This window comes from Nestor notabilis, unplaced genomic scaffold (genome assembly GCF_000696875.1).
Source record: "Nestor notabilis isolate BGI_N333 unplaced genomic scaffold, ASM69687v1 scaffold14778, whole genome shotgun sequence".
In the NCBI taxonomy this organism is placed as follows: domain Eukaryota; kingdom Metazoa; phylum Chordata; class Aves; order Psittaciformes; family Psittacidae; genus Nestor; species Nestor notabilis.
Genome location: NW_009938841.1, coordinates 1 through 20603, shown reverse-complemented (window position 1 = coordinate 20603; position 20603 = coordinate 1). Strand labels below are relative to the sequence as shown.

Here is a 20603-nt window from a genome sequence, read left to right as displayed (position 1 = left end):
GAAAGAGTTTTCAAAAATACTCTAGGATCTGTAGATCTGAAGAACCACAGAAATGAGGAAATATTTTGATATGTAAAAGTTGCAGTTGTGGGGTAGTAAGTAATTCCCTTCCAGAGTGCTCAGCCCATATAAATCAGGAATGTCCCACCTGAGCAATTAGGGGGCCAATACAAGACATTTAGATGCTAATTCTCAGGTTCTGCTCCCTTCCTGTCACACAGCCACCCCCAAGTGCAGTACTTCCCAGTGGCCCTCTGCAGCAAAACTCTGCTTTTATGCCCCTCTTTGCAATGCTCCTTTTTTTTGACTTACAAGCTGGGCGTGCATTATTAGAGACAAGCTAAGGTGAGCTAATGTGGAATGGCACTTCCTGTAGATCTGTAAAGCAGAATTTGTATGTATTTTTTTTTAGACCACTCACTAAAAACAGGAAAAAAGCAATAGTGTCTTAGAAACAAATGGAAGCACTGTCTTTAGTACAGTACTAGTTGGTCTACTCCAGCTTTTCTTTGATAAGGTCTGAACTTTAATAGTGTCCAGTTTGGAGTCTGAAAATTAAAGGATGCTGACCTACTGAACAGAGTTGAGAGAAAAACAAGCCTTGTTTCACATGACTGCAGTGATGGAGAGAATAAAGTGATCTTCTCTGTGGACAGGCAGCTTAACTCTCAGCAAGGGTGAAAACATATGAAGCACTGGAAGGAAGTACTGTAATAGACTGTGGTGTCTCCATCACTGGAGCTCTTACAAAGCAGGACAGATGAATGTCTCTCAGAAATGGGTTAGATGCAGTTGACACTCCTGTAGATCAAGAATTCAGCTTAGATGACTTCAGAGAGACCCCTGCTTCATATGCTTTTGTAGTTCATCTGAAGATGAATCCAGCTCCATTCAGCTCCAGTGCCTGAAGGAAGAGGAAAGGGAAAACAAAAGGAGTAAATGGAAAGGGGAGATTGCTTTGAAAAATGGTGCCATCTCTGCTAGAAGAGTACACAGTATTTTAAGTCTTCTCATCTTAGGCACTGTGTCACATCTTTATTTTTGAAGGCTTCTTTAAGAAGCAGTTAACATGAACTACTCCTATCCTTTGTGACAGTAAGGAAAAAAGTTACCTCATTTGAAGATAATTTGTGTCTTGGTCGAGTGCTAATTATTTTTCATTCCTGCCAGAAAATGCACACAAATGTGTCAATAAAATATAACTCCTTCCTTTATTTAGCAGAATGGTAGTCTTAAAACACTTTCATAGCAGCTTCAAACATATTTCAGATCAAAGCCATGTTAGACATGCTATGATATGACAAACAAAAGCCTCTCTCTGTTGATAACGAATTATTAGAAGTTTCCCAGAGTCCTGCTGGTACAGCAGCTGTTGATACAAATTAAAATCATTCTATGATGAATCATTTTGAATTTGCTGGTAGGTTTTTTCAGTAGTTGAAATGCCCATTGACGCCTAAAATTCATGCTGAGATGGAGGAATTATGACAGGTTCAGCAAGAAGTTACTTTGGAGGAAGATGGGAGAAGAGCCAGCAAAGACCTTAAACAAAGCAGCGCCTGGCGAGTTTCAGCTGACAGCTCAGACACAAAAGTCAGTGGCAGGGAGAAAGCCTTCAGCTCAGTTAACGGGACTTTAGGTGTGCCTTTCTTCTTGGCTGTGCTATACAGAGGGAGACAAACAAGGGAAGATGAGGAACTGGTGTAAAGTAAGGGATGAATACCGTGTGTGGGTATTTGTGCTTACCCTGGCATGAGAGAGAGATGTTTTCACAGCACCCCAACAGTGAATGCACCATCTACAGATACAGATACAATGGTGCTAATGCTCCAGCAGCTGGCATTGTATCTAACTTCTCTCAACTGTTTCCCAGGATAGCTATCAAACTTACTAGGGAGTCTGTTTTCGTTCTGGTTAAAGTAGTGCTGATACACCAGTAAAGCCAAGTAAAGTCAAGAAAACTGCAAAAAACCATGAAAAAACAAACAAACAAAACACACACAAAAAAAACCAAAATAAACCCAACAAAAAAACAAAACCACAAACTAAAAAAACCCCTACCCAACAAATCCCAAAACCAAATATTTGTATCCCTCATTCCTGTTTTGAGACAGCCTTGTCTGTTCTTGCTTACCTTAATGTGTGGTTAAGGCAAGGCCTCAGCAGCTTTCTGAAGCAGCATCAACCAGCACCGTGGCCCAGCACTGCTGCACCTTGGCATTCTTCTATGAAGCACCAACCAACTCCTCAAGCAGCCCAATCTGAATTTGGGCTTGGCGTGCCTTGAGCAGGAGGTTGGACTAGAGACTTCAATTTGAATGATTCTGTAAGTCAGAAACACCAGAGAGGAATTCAGTGGCTGGCACACCCGAGGATGCAGCACATGGAGCATTACTAGTACTGAACCATTATAAAATTGCATGCACTCTTAATGGTGTCATTTTATCCACCAAGGTATGGTAAAATCAGTATTTTGAACTCAAAGTGACATAAAGCTATAGCAGTAAAAGCTTGATTTTGATTGTGTGACTCTATCTGCACACACATTTTGTGCCAGCCTTGGTGTCAGTCAGATGTCATGCCAGTGACTCGCACAACTTACTTGCATAGATCTGCACTCCTGATGTGAGAGAGCAAGAAAAAGTAAAAACCTCACAGAAATAAAAACCTCAGTGTGCCACATACCCACGAAGAAGTCTCTGAATCTTCTTCTCTATCAAATAACTGAATTCACAAAGATACCTGCGAGGACTTGCTCTTTGAACACCTGCAAAAGCTTCTCCTAACAGTTATTAACTTCTGTTTCCTGCTTTTGAATGACTGTCATCTCATGGCTGCGTAAGAACACTGCCTGCAAGCTCTTTTGGAAGGAGCCTCATTTGTATTTTAACAGATTGCATTATAACTCTTATACTGAGCACTTTTGAGATTAGGCTTTACAGGGTGGACTGTTGCCTGGCCAAAACCATGCTGGCAAGGGCTTACAGTACCAGTGCTGTTTATGACTGCTGGAAGTTTTGAAAGACATGACACCAATTGTTTGGTTGAGGCCAGGTCTTGATCCCTGAAGCAAAACTAAACCTAATCTTTTACTCAGATTCTGGCAACTGGAGAATAGGGTAGCGAAAAAACTAAGACTTAGAAAATGACACCAAAAAAGGTGGGCTGAACACCACAAATTTCCAATTGATGAGCAGAAGTGAAAAGGGCTCATTATTACTGAATAAGGTGGCTTCTAAGAATATTAATGTAATGTCAAAATGGGGACAAGTCTTATAATGTAAGTACCAAATAGTAGGTAAGCTATCTCTCTAATGTGAAAAAAACCCCTACCAAAACCATCCTAGGAAAAAAGCCCACCTAATGCTTGTAGAAATATGGACAATCGTTTATTTCTCTTCTCATCATGTCACATCACCTCCACAGGTAACTTTGTACAAGGACTCTGATGGAGAAGACTTTGGGTTCAGTGTTTCAGATGGTTTACTGGAAAAAGGAGTGTACGTTAAAAACATTCGACCAGCTGGCCCTGGCGATCTGGGAGGTTTAAAACCATACGACAGACTTTTACAGGTAAGGTTTCTGGCACTACACAGGTTTAGAATGAAGAGACATGACATGCAGATGACGTTGTACAAATGTGCGTAACCACCACACTGCAGGGTGTTTGGGTGTTTGCCTGTGCAGATGTAGAAAATGCATGAAGCATCTTCACTACTTATTTGGAACAGCCTCATCTATCTACATCGCTTACTGTATTTTATGAGTACTGAAATGTTAAAAATGCAAAGTACTCGTTTGTATTTCTGCTGGGAAAGGATTTGTGTAGGGGGATGGGATGAAAGACAAATGATCGTAATCACTCTGTGCCACAGGCTTCGTAAATCGCTTAGAGCCTCAGTAAGAAAAGGCAGCACTTCGTGGTGATGGGCTTTAATGCAGCAGCGCGAAGGCTAGACTTTCTGTGAAGTCGTGTTTATATAAACAAACTCTTTCTGAATGTTAGGTGTTTCAGAACTCTATAGGAGAGACACAAATGCTCTCAGGAAAGCTGGAAATTCCCAAGGCATTTCCAGACAGATCTGTCATTTTTGCTGTCCTCGATACAGACTTGAGAATTGCTTCTGTGCTTGATCCAAGCTGTTGACTGGCACAGTTGGAATAATGTAATAGTCAGCACTATGCTTAACCACAGTGCCAAGTTGGACTGTGATGAGAAAAATACACTGTTTGTCAACTAGCCCAATAAAATACTTTATATAAATTTATGTATATTAATTAAAATGAGCAAAGACCTGAACTGAATTGACATTTTGGATGTGCTCTATTGCATTTAAATGAATGAACCATGACAGATGGAATAACTGTGCTGTTCAATGTCATTTATGGAGTGGGCATTGTGACAGCTGCCAAGAGCTCTCACCAGTGCAAACATGCTCACTTCAGCTACATTCCATTAAAAGGTGAATAAAAACTTCACTGGTGTCTTCAGACCAGACACCATAGCTAAGTAGTCTTGTATTGGGCAATTCTCTACCTGGAATTTTTAAATCAGGTTCTGTAGTCTCAAGGATAAATCTGTTTCTTTTGCGATCTCTTTTTTTTTTTCCTGAAATGATAACAAAAATCCGTCTTCTAATTGTCCAGGTAAACCATGTTCGCACCAGAGACTTTGACTGCTGTCTGGTTGTGCCCCTCATTGCAGAATCTGGCAATAAGCTGGAGCTGGTTATTAGCAGAAACCCGCTGGCACCTCCGAAAGGAAGCTCAGAACAACAGACTTCAGCGAGCGGGGAGTGGTGTGATCAGACTAATGCCTTCCTTCAGCAGAGTGGACACACTAATGTTCATACAGAGACACGGGATCCTACAAATACATTATAGCAGAAAATTGTTTTAGCAGGACATTCAGTAACGAAAGACAATTATGGTGCTAAATCCCTTTAAGATTTTTCTGAGATTAAGGCTCAGATGCTGTACAGCACTAAAAAGCACAGCTCAGTCTTTCTGTCTCAAGGCTTGTATTAATTCATGGTTACTTTTGAAAAAGTTTGATTCTTCATCAAGTCAAGTCATTCCATTCTAAACAACCTAGCATTAGCAACAGTACAAAAATGTAAGGGCCTTTTCTTCCCCCCAAATAAGAAACTGGGGAGATGTTTTAAACATCATTTAAATATTCCTCTCTTCTTCAGCAGCTGCTGTTTGAGGGAAAAGCAGGGAGTTGACCTCTGCTAACAAAGAGTGGTTTCCAGGTTATGTGGTTTTTAAAACACTTTTTATCAATCAGAAAAGTGCTGTCTGATGGACAAGGAAGTGTGATGCTGCACTGGGTTTTCTTCTTAAATGTCTAGAGCTGTAATTTTCGGAACCTTTATTCTGCTGGCAAGGAGAGTGCCCTCTTCAGACAAGGCATGGTTGAGATGTTTTTGCAGGAGGCTGCAGTATGAGGTGAATGTTACTGCCCCACTTCGGTGAATTTTGTTAGAAGGTATGTTCTTCCCTATGCAATGAAGTATTTTAACAGTATATCTTGCAACCTGTGGGGTTTTTTAACCAGAGACTTTTTTAGTGGGATAAAACCTCTGTAAAGGAGGATTACTGACAAGAGTGAAACTGAAACGAGTTCAGACAAATTAGAAAGGTTTTAAAAGAAAATGGTTTTTTAAATTATGTGAGTGGGAGACTGATACAAAAGCTCCTTAATGATCCATAAACGTGTAAACTTGTACTGACACACCTGAGCTTTTTAAGTAAGTCAAGTCGATTTCTTGAAGGGGCAAAAGTCCCATTTACTACGGTTTGTTTTCAGCCTTGTTTATGACAGACAAACATTACCCCCTGCCACACGTTTTTAGGATTTAAAATTGTAAATATATTTTACAAACACATCACACAAACTCTATCTTCTCCCCCTAAGCAATAAAATACTGCCAGTTGCGTTATATGCTCACCAGCAGCTGCTTTGGTTTATTCTGGTATTCAAGTTGTTATTGGTAATTACTGTTCTTGGTGAATATAAAGATCCTGGATTTGTACATTTGTAGAGTCTCCATATCTAAGCAGTCACCTTACAGAGTTGTTTCTGGTCAATTTAAACTGTTTAACTGTATCCCTGTCGCTGTTTCCAATCCATGAAGAACAAGCTCACCTGCCCTGCACACACACCTATCTCTGATTTCTATTTCAGCACTGCCAGAAAAGGTCAGAATGACATTCAATGCTGAATCATGTAAAAAAAGAAGAAAAAAAGTTCATGAGTCACTTACTTAAATATGTATTTTTATTTGTAACAAATAAGTATTAAACTGTAAAGTATTTTTGTACAAATTTAATACTTTAATAGCATGATATTTATCGTCTATGTTATGTTTTTTGAAATTCAAACTGTTGCAAATATTTGTATGGAAAAACTGTATAAATTGAAATAAACAGTGATTTAAAGACATTAAAAATGAGGTTTCATTTTTTCCACAGTTTTGGGGAAGAGAAAAAAAGAAAAGAAAGTATTTCCTGCTATACATATAAAAAGAAAAAGGAAGCCATCCAAATTTTAGTACAATTTGTCTGATGTTTGATCAGCATCCATCTTGCTAATCTCAGAAGTTACAATGCAGTAAATCACACGGTGCACAAAAAAGTTGAAAGTGGAATGTTTTCTTCTAACTCCAACTTGGAATTGTGATTTGTTACCAAGATCATTATCAGCATATAATTCTGAGCGACAGCAGCAATGGCAAGTTGTACATCTTTCTCAAGTACAAAGTGGGGGAAAATTTCTATGTCACTGGTTGCAAGGTTCTTGTTCTCTTTAATCTTGTAACAAGATTAAAACCCATCATCAATGAAAACTTCATGCCCACAAATCTGCCACACTAGAAACATCCAAAGTCCCCTTTGTAAACTGTTTTTTGACTCCAAGAGCAAACCACAGTTTTGGCACATGTAACAAGCTGTCATCAGTTCTGCACCATTAGGAGATGCATAAATCGAGGTATGGTAGGCTAGTCTTCAAATCCAGAAATCCCCAGCTATTTTCTCAAGGAACATCTGGATCCTTTCATTCTTCACCGGAACGAAATTATTATTTTTGATGACCAGCACACCAAGGAATTTACTAAATGGCAGATCACGGAAAAGGGCTCACTTTAAAACAAAAAAACATGTACTTTATAGAACATGCTAGTATGGGAACGCCTACAGGAAAATCATCTGCACACCCAGCTTCTCTGTTCTGAATTCTTGAATAGAACAGGTTCAAGAAAGATTCATAATGAGGACAGTCAATTGTTTGTTACTTCTTTAAAAGCTTCCTAGGAGTTATGTGACCCAAAGTTAGATTCTTAAGTCTGGAAGATTGAAGTGGGGATTCTTCTACTGCTCTCTGTCAAAACAGAACAAAAATGTTATCAGAGTTTGAACCAGAACTAAAATCACAGATTGGTTTGGATTTGAAGGGCACTTAAAAGCTCATCCAGTTCCACCCCCCTGCCATGGGCAGGGACACCTTCCACTAGACCAGGTTGCTCAAAGCCCCATCCAACCTGGCCTTGAACACTGCCAGGGACGGGGCAGCCACAGCTTTTCTGGGCAACCTGTGCCAGTGTCTCACCACCCTCACAGTGAAGAATTTCTTCTTAATGTCTAATCTAACTCTCCCCTCTTTCAGTTTAAAGGCATTCCCCCTTGTCCTGTCATTGCATGCCCTTTTAAAACATCCCTCTCCAGATTTCTTGTAGGTGTCCTTGAAGTATTGGAAGACTGTTGTAAGCTGCCTTTTCTCCAGGCTGAACAACCCCAGCTCTCTCAGGCTGTCTTTGTAGGAGAAGTGCTCCAGCCTTCTGATCATCTTTGCGGCCCTCCTTTGGACTTGCTTCAACAGGTCTACATCCTTATGTTGGGGGCCCCAGATCTGAATGCAGTACTCTCCAAAAATACAGTAATGTCCTCAAAAACACCGTTTTCGCCATGACAGAGCTCAGAAATGGGGCAGAATGAAAAAACCCACCTATTAAGCATGTTTGACTGTATACAAATCAGCTTCACCAATTAAATTTTATATAAAACTCTTTCATAGCATGTCGGCGCCTAAAAACTGACTTCTCCACACAAAAAGTAAGCCAACTATAGCCTAAGCAATTCACTGGGGTGTGTTGACTAGGCTAATAAGATGCATAAATTTGCTGCTATTGACATTGTTAACATATTTTTTCCTATCTATCTATTACTCTGGGAAACTGCCTGCCAGACTTGACTGCTTTGCCAATTACTGGGCAACTGGAAAATTATTAAATAATGGTAAAACAATTGTAACAGTAAGAAGGTGACATGTGGTGGTTAAAGACAGTGCAGAAGTTTGTTTTAAAACTTTCTCAGTTCAGAGAGAGATACTCACCTGGGGTGAGTATCCTCGGAATTCCATAGCATCCTCAGAATTCTCTGCAAGGATGTGTTGTCTTTTACGTGGACTTAGCTGCAAAATGTCTGTCTGCTCTTTACTGAGAACTGCTGACTCTTCCTGTTTAATCAGGTCTGTTAGAGGTTCAGGTGGCTCAGAAGCACCTTGGGTTACACAAACAGCCTGAGTCTCAAGCTCCTGATTTAGCCAGCTCTTGGTCAGGGGAGAGGAAGTGTGTGTGGGACAATCGCTTCTTTCTGGGATTGCCTCTCTCAAAAATCTCTGTAATTGAGTTTTTCTGGGCATATTCTTGTTAGTGACCGCTCTCCTGAGGTGCGGCTCTTCTGCTATTACATAGACACGGCAACGTCCTCTGGTCACGGCTGTGTACACATGCTGCCAGTGCTGACGGCCAGGGCTGCCAACCACATAGACAATAGTTTTTTCCTCAGAACCCTGAAACACGTTTAAGAATGCCTTATCAAAGTAAGAAAGATCTCCAGTAAGTAGTTGAAAAAGAAAAAAAGACACAAAAACAAGGAAGTTGGAGACAACTGGGGTACTCCCAAGAATATTTTCTATCCTGCATTCAATGAATTTTAGTTTCAAGAGAGCCTCTGGCTCTTTCACATGAAAATACAGTGCATTAGCAAGTTAAAGCCACGAGAAGGTTTTATCAGCTCATAGCTGCTCTATTTTTTTTACCTGAAATGTGTGAATAGTTCTGGCCCATGCATGTTTTATGTGGCATAGCTTCTTCAGTGCCTTATACTTCACAGTGAACGTAGAGCCATACGTGCTGCTGATGGTCAGTAAGCGCTGTTTATCAATTTCTACATCCTAAAGAAATAGCACAAGAATACTCAGTAGTACGCTTGTATCAGCAGTTTGACCTGTGTCTATACATCTGTGTGTATCCATACTCCAGCTTTCCCTGAAATTACAATAGCTGCAATATCAACTGAGTGAAATCATTTCAGAAGACGGTAAACGCAAAAGATTGCTATCTTTCAACTTACCACCTTGAAGGAAAAGTAGTTTCACTGTACAGGGCCTACCCTAACTCCTCCTGTTTAGTAAGAAAAATTCTGACTAAGGTAGTTTTAACTCTCAGAAAACTGGTTATATGAGGATACAGTGAAATATATCAGTGAGGCCATTTTAATGATTTACTACCATGAAGCGAAAGAGCCCACTCTCTCCCACCAGCCCTGTATAGTGCCCCTTCCCATGCGCAGATACTAGAACTTTAACTGGACCATCTGTTGAGTCAACTCAGCTCACTGAAGCCAGCAAATAAATACAAAGGTTTTGTTGCTCTGTTTTTTTGACCATCTTAGTTTTCTAAGGATCCTAATCTTAGATTAGGGGAGAGCTCAAGATGTAACATCAGCTTTATTCTTTACTTAAGACTTCTACCTATATCCAAAACATTACCCATTTCAATTACAATACATTTTAGTATTTACAGAATGTATTCACACTGGACGTGAGCAGATCAACTGAAACGCATTTTACAAAAATGCTCAGAGATGTATTTTTTTAATTCTCCATTTTGAGTCTGCCTCTGTCTTGCTATTCACATGACTGTTGAGCAGATGAACTAAGTATGTACTGTGGGCTAAAATTACAAAACTCCAAATAGCTTTGTTCTGGGGATTCTACAAGGACTGAATCAGTTACCACTGGGGGTTTTTGTTCAAGTTCTTGCAGCAAGGACTTACCTGTGTTATGAAAAATATGTCTCCATTGCACAGTCGTTTGCCCTCCTCAGCAGTCTCTGCAGTGAGGGTGGTTTCTCCACTTTTGCATTCATGGTGATTAGGATCTTCCCTGTAATCACAGTCTGGCAAGAGATCCTTGAGGTACGTATTACGTGTGCAGGAAATTTTGTCGCCAATTTGAAATAAGAGATGTTTTTTATGGTCTCTAAGTTGGAGAAAGAAAGAGGGAGAAATGGATTTATAAAGTATGCATTTACTATCTCTCAGTATTTCTTACCTCTCCCCTTCTCTATACTTGGGCCAGATTAAAAACCTTAATAATGTTCAAAACAGTTAAGACAACTCACATTTAAAAGATATTTCTTGAATTTTTGTGAAACCTTTTGGTAGAGAACAGTCATATGGAGTTAACACCAAGAAAGTGAGACTGCTTACAGGAAAAAATGCAGAACAGTGGCTTACCTAGTTAAATGATTTGAATAGTGTTGGCAACAAAGTTCATTTATTACATCGCAATCTTGCCTAAATCATACAAAAAAAAGAACAAGAACAGAATCATGATGCAGAAGGAACGGTTTTGTCTAAATACCATAGAAAGGTGAGGATGTTTGTGCTGCATACCTAAATTAGCTAATTTATTTTTAAGATAAAGAAGAAAACTAAAGAAGAACTAAAGCCTGGATATATTATTTTCTGTCTGTAGATGTATTAAAAATAGTCAGAAGATTTATCTGCTTTTTAAAGACCTAGAATTTTACCTTTTAAATGCAGATTAAGTACCTATATTCTAGAGGAATCTTTTATGGAAACCATTAATAACAGTACTGTACCTGAATGCAGACTGGAGAAATAAATTGATTTCAGAGTTACTCAGCATTCACAACAAGCAGGTGAACTAGCTAAAATCTATAAATTGCTTATTTGTGCACTAGTAACCTGTAAATAGTTGGTGGTTTTTAATTGCTGAGAAAAGGATCTTCACAAATAAAGTTTTTTCTGTGTGGAAGTATAAGTTTATGGACTATTGGTACTACTGGACATTACATTTATCCCTTCGGTGTTTCTGTGAGGCCATATTATTCATTATACCATGACGGTTCATGTTACCAGTGGTTAGTAAACCTTCCAACCTTTCTTCAAAGTATGTCAGAGCCCTACACCCTACCCCTTCTTAAATGACAACTATTGTGCTTCCAAATATCCAAGCTGGATATCCAAACTGCATTTTCCACTGCACAAGTGCGCTAATGCCCATCAGATTACATCACTGAAAACTGGCCTTTCTCACAGTCAAAATGCAAGTATCTTCTGTCATTTGGTCAATGTCCACTTGTGGCAGAAGCATATATAGACAGTAGGTTACATATACCATCATGCACCCTGGAATTCACATCTGCCAAAATGGAATATGTTTGAAAATGGACATTTCTTTCTATTTGTGGGTTCTTCCTGAAGATGAGCCCTCTCTTTCACTTCTGAAGAACACTGCACTGCAACAAACAACAGAGCACAGGCTCTCAGAGAACCTAATACAAAACCTGACCACTTACATCCATCCTTTGTTTCCTTAACATGAACAGTACAGATGAAGATGAACACAAAGGCAAAAATGATGATGCAAAGTAACATTAAGCTTATAGAAAAATGAAGCAGCTCTCCATGGAGAGACTGGAGGCAACCGGAAGGGGTACAGGAAAATACCTGGCCTATTCTCTTGAGCAATTTTTTCTTACTGCCACTAGTCTCTACAACTCAACACATTCAGCTAGTTTTAGATCGTGGCTGCTAGCAAGGATTTTCTCACTGTCTGCCTACATGCTCCATTACCTTCTGAAAGCGATGAACTGTGATTGTTTGGCATCCTGCAATCCTGGTCCTTTTTTAAGTAAAGTCTTTATGGCAGTTTGCAACTCTGTTTTAGAAGTCATAAAAAGTAAGGCATAAAAATATGCAGAATAACGTAAGAAAAACATAATTCAATATGAAATTGCCTTTAAAACCTAATTCAATATGAAATTGCCTTTGCTTATTTTTTGCTTCAAAGACATTTCAACTTGTTTAAAAAAAAACAGAAAAGAACACAAACTACAAAAACACACCCCTCCCAAAAATTAAAATGTGAAAGACAAGAGTGATACGGAAGGAGAGAAAGTCTAGTTTCTCTGTGTTAAACAACTGCATAGAGCGTATTTCACGCAAAATAAGGTTTGGATACAGCACGTTAAAGAGGTAAAGACAGACCAATACAAGAGAAATCCAGGTTTAGTATTATTTGATGAGTAAGTTACTATATTAAGATAAGGTGATAATATCCACACTTTTTTTTTTACCACATCCTCCTTGAAGCTTTTTGATGCATACTAAGTGGTGGCAACTCAATCCACTTATCCAACAAAAGTCAAAAAAACAAAAGCAATGGCCCTAACCCTAACCTGAAAATATTTTTAAAGAAATACTGGTGTCCCCTCTGCTTCTATTTTCCTAACTTAATTATAGAGCTGGGAGCACATTCCTGTACAACACACCATCCTGTTACAGATGCTGTTTACTCAAATTACTGAAAAATTTAATCTTTTAAGGTCTGACAGCTCCACCTACAATAGAAAAAAAACAATCAATCACACTTGTTTACCCTGATGGAAGCTGTATCACCCCCATTTCAAAATGTAACTGGTGAGCTGGAGCTCTACAATGCATCCTTTGCGCTTACAGGTTTTGCTGCACCCGCTTATAGAAAGCAAAAGGTGAACTATGAATCTAGCATTTAAATTTATACCACAAACAAAACCAGACTAAAATCTTCCCCAAATGGTAATACCAGCCAAGCGGTCTATGCTTTACCAAAGGGAAATCAAGATTACAAACTTGACTGTACACACGTACTGTCACAACCCCCGTCAGCAGGCAAAGCAATGAAAATGAATTTCTTTTCTGGGCTTGGCATTTTCATTTCCTCATCACAAGCAGAAACATTCAGCACCTCATCAAACTCAGGAAACTTCCGGTGAGAGATTCTTGACCAGAGCAGTGGAAGGAAAACAGAAAAGTTATTTCCAGTTAAAGGATTCCTGTGTAACATCATCTACATCAGCCTGAAATTCAGCATTTACACATTTTTGGTCATCTATACTACATACACCAGAAACACTTTCTTCTAAGCATAACTTAATTTCACAATAAAAAAAAAAAATGGTAATTTATCCTCTAAACACTTCGGCACTACAGCAGGTACTTAGTGTTCTTACTTCTCATGGGAGCAGGCTGGAATAACACAGAAGAGTTAGCAAAAAAAAAAAATAAATAAAAATAATGAGAGTGTTTGTAAAACATTTGGTAGTCCAGAATATTCTCAGCTTCCGATCAGTATCAAAAGGTCTTGGGCACTTGGACCTAGTTATTGTTGCTTGAAGTTTAAAAAAGAAGCCACGCACTGACAATAAACAGGATCATTTCCAGACCAGACCAAAAGTAATGCAAATGCTGGAAGCATTTAGAGGTTCTAGGTATTAATACAGAAAAAAAAAAAAAATAAAAAGAGACTATGATTTAATGGCCCTTGGCATCTAAACTCTCAATGTAATTCAGTCTGTTTTAGCTGTTGTCACACTTAACTGGCAATGTCTTTAAGACTTCCTTTCTAGGGAAGCAATTATAAGTCAATACATGCACAACTCATTTGAAACCAACAGGGAATATTTGATAGTGAAATTCATCCCATAGAATTCAAGCATATTCCATCACACACATTTTTTTTCTCCAACACATACACTCCTGGAAAAATCCGTGGGGTTCCGTTGTTGCTGCTTTGGTCGGTCATTCCATTTGCTTTTAAAAACAGTGTTACTGATTTTTAATAAGAAGCTATAACAGAAGCAGTAATATAGAGTCAAATATGGATGCACTACTGTTTTGCAGGTAAAGGACCAGCCTACTACAAGAATGTTTCTTACATACATAATGAGATCCTACCTTGATGCATTATCTACAATTAGCTGTGATTCAGCTCTGTGGTTAGTTCGCAGTTCCACAGAAAAGCCTCTTGATTTTAGACCCTCAAAGATATCAGCCAACAGGTTTCCTGGGTCTATGCTTGGTAGCTGTCTAGTATCACCTAAACAGAATGCATATTAGTATTTGTGAGAAGCGGTAACAGATCATCTGTTAAAAACTATCCTAAAAAAAAAAAAAAAAAACAAAACCAACAAAACAACCCCATACTGGAATTAATAAATACTCACCCCTCTACATAGTAACATGCTTCATCAACACAATTCACATGAAATAAAACTCCCAAGAATTTAAGAAGCTTTGTTTGGGCGATCAGACTGTAGTTTAAATTTCATATTCCTCACTCAGCAATGCTTTACTAGCATGTGCAAATCCCTCTTCATGATAAACACTGATAGTGAGCACATCTTATTCAAACACATTCTGAAGTTACATATTTAAAAGCAAATGTTATGAACGGCATGCCAAAAAGAAAACCTCTGAGACAGCAGAAAATTTTCACTCTACACTCGTTTTCCTTTCTGAATTAAACCAAGATGATCCTATTATTAAGAATGACATGAAATCTCCCTTCTAACATGAGATTAAGATGTAAACACTGGCTTCTTTAAATTTAAAGAGATCAGAAAAGTTTTCCAGTTGCAAGATGTAATAAGCTATCACATGGAAGTCATAATCATAGAATCTCAGAATGGCTTGGGCTGGAAGGGAACTGAAAAGATCATCCAGTTCCAACCCCCCTGCAATGGCCAGGGATACCTTCCAGGTTGCACAAAGCCCTGTCCAGCCTCGCCTGGATAATACTTTCAGAAGCAGGCAAAATACTGCTAAAAAGAGAAGGGACATACTGATATTTTTATATTGACAGCTGAGATGGAAAACTCTCTCATCTGACATTATGAATAAGCAGAAATATCCAAGTGCAAAACAACGTAACATTCCGGGTATTTAAGAGACTCAGTGAGACCAGTGACAGCTCTGATGATACTTACACTGTATATTTAAATATATTTACACTGTATTATTAAATAGTGTATAATGCTGAAGTTGCTGTTTCACTTACCTAGAATAATAAGTTTGGCAAGCTGAGCATGCTCGCATAAGAGTTTTAAAATTGAACTCAGAATGCGTACAGATACCAAACTTCCTTCATCCACAACCAGAACTGTCACAGTAGAAAACTTCCATGGCTGTAATTGTTCGCTCTGCCTCCATGATCTAAAACTATAGATTATCTAGAAACAAATAGAAACAAATCAAGTTCTGACACTAAACAACTGTCTTATAAGGGCAGCTAGAGCATGGTATCTTCTAATGTTGTACTCAGAGCTATCATCTAAAATTCTGAACTTAAACCTGTAAATAATCAGAAGGTTTAACCTTAACCTTTGAGGCTTAATTTCCTCCTTGGAAAAACAAAACCCAAAACAATAGCTGAGAAGCTGAAAAGACCAGATGCCTCAGAAAGGCACGAATGATATGTGTGTAAGTAGAAAAAAACCCCAACAATCAAAAACCAAAGTTACAGCAAACAATTTATTTCTAATGACTGATCTACGGCTCCCCAAAACATAAAGCGACTTCCAAATGCTGACAAGTTGTGCCTAAGCATTAGGTAAGGATTCTATATGGAAAGTTCAGTAACAAGGTTTTGGTTTGGGTTGTTGGTTTTTTTTTCAAAACAAGAACAGAGAGTGTCAAAAGGCCCTTCAGAACACAATTTAAAAACAAAACAGAAGAATGTCCTTACCTGATGTAGTGTATATGCAGGAATATTCGTTTTTTCCCTCAAAAGGCCTGCAGCCCTCCCTGTAGGTGCAGTAAATAGCACATGCAGATTTTTTTTTGTGTACGTATTCTCTGACTCCCCATTAAGATCAAAGGTATTCCATTCCTCAGACGCAGCCAGGTCTTCTTCAAAGGCCTTAGAAGCAGCTTCCACTTCCTTTTCCATCTGCTTTAAGTGACGAAAAAGGCAGCTAACTATTGTACTCTTCCCACAGCCTCCTTTTCCACTTATGATTGTGACAGGATTAGAACAAATCTTCTCCAAAGCATTCACCTGATCTAAGTCTAACTCTGCCTTACTTTGGGTAGCAGATGTAGAACCCACTTCCTTTTCAGCAAAGTGATTTTCACAGTTATGATTGTCTGGACTATTTTCTTTCAGATGTTCCATTTCATGAGCCTGGGTAACATTCATTTTGGTATCTACTGTTGCTCTTGACATCTCAGAAACATTAAGTACCTTTTTCACATCAACATCCAGTTTCCATGAGTGCTTTGACATAAGGTCACCTATATACATTGCAATGTCTTTTTCAGATTTGTAAAGATAAGGCAGAAACACTAGTTTTTTTGCCCTAATCACTATGCTCTGATCTTTCAAGAATTCAAGAGATTGCCAAACATGCTCGATGGACATATCTTTAGACACAAAACGAGCTAATTCATCTTGATCTTCGTAAGTGTGTCCCATTTCTCTACACCGTTTCTTGAGTTGATCGTACAGAATTAATGCATTCTTCTGCAACTCAGGAATCTTCCAGAGGAGATGTTCACACTGACAAAAGGCAGCCCATGTTGCCTCACAGTAAGAAAGATTCAGTTCCCTATAGGTAATCTTCTCCCAAGAAGGAATAAAAGCAAATACATATTTATTTCAGAAGATGTTAACCTCTTAATGAATAACATTCATCTAGTAAATACAAATTGTAATCTCTGAATTATGTATTTTTCATAATGTTTTAAGTTATAATGCTTTTCCAGCTACATGAAACCATGATGCTTAAAAGTAAGATGGAATGATAATTTCTTTCAGTCATCCTTCTGCATAAACCAAGAACTTCAAAAATCAAAAACCTGGTAGACAAGCTAGGTATTAGGGAGAAACCACGCACACCTAATTATCGCAATTTCAAGTAAAGGCACAAAACCTGTAGAAACAGAGCACAGGAAAGGCATTAGCCGGAATACTGTAGCCAATTTTGAACATGTTACTTCAAGAAATACAACTTTACAGAGACTACTGCAAAACAGTTAAAGACTGGGATGAGCAAAAAAGATGAACTGCTGTGGGAAAGAAAAATTAATGGGACTTGCTGAGGCTGTAGAGAAAAAGCTAAAGAGAGTCTTCAAGCAGTAAAAACTCCTGCAGCAAGAATGCAGGTCTTTCGAACAAGAAACAAGAGCAACAAGTCTATTGCATTAAGGAATAGTCAAACTGGACATTAGGAAAAAGCTTTTAAAAGGAAAAGATGTGAAACACTGGAATACATTGGCTAGAATGCTGAATCTCTGAAATTGGAGCTGTTCAAGACAAATCAGAACATGTGTCAGTAAAAGCATTGGGTAGCTGAAGCAAAGGGATTAACTAATCACATATCTGACCTATTAAGCCATAGCTGCCACCTGAGGTACAGGAGTGCTAAGGTGAGGTGCAGCAGCAAAGCTGCACAGCAAGTAAAGAGAAGAAAAACAGGAAGGCAAGCAGCAACTGCAAAAAAACTTACAAGAAAGGAGAACCAGAAGACCAGATGATCTCTTACAGAGCAATATATCCGCCTTACTGTGGAAGCACGGATACTGTTCTATGCATTAAGAATAGAAAATCTCATTTCCTGGTATAAAACTGGACAGGCAACTGAGAGGTTTAAATCAACTTTCTTACTTTTGGGCCAGTTACTTCAAGTATTTAATTTTCTGCTCCTTGCAGAAAAGACTAAAGAAATGGTTGTCACAAAACCACTTTTAAAATCTTCCAAGATTAATTTGTGTAGACCAACCAGGAAAAGTAAAAAAAAAAAAACAAAAAAACCCAAACCTTTGCTAAAACTGAGTCCAGTACATTATCCATTTCCAAATGAACTAAACTTACCTCCTACAAATGCCCAGTTGATAAATTGAATGTAACAGAAACAGCATTCAATCTAATGAATGCTCTAATGTAAGAAACCCCACATTTTTTACCCTGCTTAACACTACTTACCCTGCTGAATCCAAGTTTCCATAGCTCATTCTTTAGTATCTCATCCAATTTTGTTAGCATCTTGTCTTGAAAATGCTCTTCCTCACTATCTTTACTGTTGTTTTCTTCAGTCTTTCTTTGCCAGCACACCATATCCAACAGAGAGCAAAAATGGCGTGGCAGAAGAATCGGCAAGAACTCCAGTATCATAGGAAAAGTCAGAGCTACCAGTGCTGCCTTTCCTGCAACTGTATGCACCATAAACCATGAAAGCTTTCAGCAATATATAAAGATATTTATAAAGACAATTTAAAAAGACTTCGGCTTTTATCCTTCTGCCTCCGCTACATCCAAAATATCCCAAATTTCTTTCACTTTCATATTCTTTGTAATCCTAAAGACTGTTTTCCTTGAACTGCCTTGGGGAAAAAATAATGTAAACAGATAACATAAAAACTGCAACTAAACATACTCATTTGGAAAGTACGTATTATACACTCAGTTTAAACTGTATACTGAATTTTGTCAGTTCAGAGCTCACCGCACCCGCTGCTTACCTAATTCTCAGACAAGATGTACAGAAGCTTAAAATCCAAAATAAGAGGCTTCTAGATCTATAGTATCATATGAGTACAGAAACTCAGGAAAACAGTGCTCTCCACTGGCTTTCTCAATGATCCCAAACTTAAGCTATCACTTTCCCCATTTTTATCAATCTTGGGACCTGCAAAAGGGAGATAATGCAACTGATGTGCTCTATATCTTGCTTTAAAAACCAAATTTCATAAGTGAAACAAATTTCAGAAGAAAGTGAGAAATTTTAGAAATTTATCTCTTGGAAAACAAACAAAAAAAGAATCTTTGCACGTTCAAAACCATTTGAATATACACTTCATATGAAGCCATGTCAGCTTTAACACAGTATCTAAGACAAAACTCATTGATTAACTTATAAAATCATTGAAACAGCACAGGATGTACCTACATGATTTTGAAACATAGAAGAAGATGTCATAATCCTTTGTGTCTCTATGTTTAATCCCTGTCTTCAAGTGTGAAACTTGGAAATCTTTTAGGGTTTTTTCAAGATCTCCAAAACTCAGCACAGACTCCACAGGAAGCCACCTAAAAAACTTTTCTTTAAAATACTCAGGAACAGCACATTCCTTAAGAAAGAGTGAAAAGACTTGTCGGTTGTTTTCTTCTATATCAGTCCGCAGAAAATAGGATGGATATCCTTGAGCAAAGTACTTCGACCCCAGTTTTTTAACTTTAACATTAACTCTCCACCAAGGGCCAACCAATGGAAAACGTCCAACTACTTCATACTCCTTTTTAGTGCTGTCTTCTTGTATAATAACTGAATTGTCAAAAAGAAAAATAAAACCATTGTAAATTAATAGTTATACAGATTAAAAATGTGGTTTGATTAAGAGAGTTTTGTTTCTTCAAAGCTTATTTTTGTCTTTTGTATAAGTTGCATAATAAAAGTAAAGCAGGAAGTTTCATGAACTTCCTGATGTCAGTCTTTGCAATAGGATTTAAAAACAAAAACGAAAGCAAAACCAACCTCGGAAACATGCACCAAAACTGCTTCTCCAAGAGTCTGAACTACAAAATTAAAAATGTGTATGAACATTTAGCCAATTAAACAAACTGGCATCTGATTTAAATATATAATAATGCTGTAATAAATATTACATCATTTATTCCAAGACAAGTTTGCAATGTGGTTTTAAACAGTTTTGCCACAAAATACTCCATCATAGCACCTACATTCTCCTCAGATACATTTGTATACCAAATACTTCCTGCAACTGACACTACAAAGATTATAAGTAATTAATATAAGTTCTTAACATTTCATATGATCTGGTTTGCCTCCTTTCCATTCTCTTTACCTCACAAAAATTAATACACCAACTTTCCCTCACAAAAATTAATACACCAATCCTTGATCCACAACAGCGGACCAAATGCTACAACCAGAACAAACTGCACTCCTATGTTTAGGACTCTTTCTCACAAAACCAGAACACCATCATCTCTTCGGTCTGCAACAACTTGTCCATTTGTTCTCCCCGTGTTACCTCACTGAATTATTTAACCAATTTTTGGATAAAACGTTCTTGCTATGCAGAAGTTGCTCCAAGGTCACCTGCTTTTCCGAGTACTAAACGCAAAGTCGGGAATCATTCATGTTCAGTACCAACACTCTTACATGTCATATAAGAAAAAAAAAAAAAAATGTGCTTTTTTTCCTGTGTGAAGATAACTTGAATGTTTTCTTACTGCTTCAGTGCTGTGGCCGTACATGAATGCAAACGACACTACCCTTCTACGACCTGTTTAAGATTTATCACCCACTCTGGATCATTCTCCCTTCACTCTTAATTCCCAGTAACCGGGGAAGGCGTGAGCTCCGATGTGATTTACTTCTAAAACTTTGTACATCAGCAGGTGACCTCCTCCCGGCCGCAGCGCGGGGTCCGCCCGGCACAGCACC

At 38.3% G+C, this 20603-nt stretch overlaps 2 protein-coding genes across 2 annotated transcripts in view; one reads left to right on the top strand and one right to left on the bottom strand.

Annotated features, from left to right (window-relative positions):
* GRIP1 (glutamate receptor interacting protein 1) overlaps positions 1–5353 on the top strand; it is a gene marked incomplete at its 5' end in the record, with an annotated part of 76336 nt that extends 70983 nt beyond the window's left edge. Inside the window, 2 exons of the mRNA XM_010019559.1 lie at positions 3427–3573; positions 4648–5353. Coding sequence (XP_010017861.1) covers positions 3427–3573; positions 4648–4884 — 384 coding nt within the window. The remainder of the gene's footprint in view (positions 1–3426; positions 3574–4647) is intronic.
* A 1941-nt stretch (positions 5354–7294) lies between these two features.
* HELB (helicase (DNA) B) lies at positions 7295–19457 on the bottom strand (the record flags this gene model as incomplete). Its single annotated transcript, XM_010019558.1, has 12 exons — positions 7295–7384; positions 8426–8854; positions 9104–9238; positions 10123–10327; positions 10585–10644; positions 11950–12034; positions 13006–13136; positions 14092–14233; positions 15194–15365; positions 15881–16753; positions 18119–18345; positions 19083–19457. Coding segments are annotated over 12 exons (2924 nt in total), but the record flags the coding sequence as incomplete, so codon positions are not given.
* Between the last annotated feature and the right edge of the window lie 1146 nt (positions 19458–20603).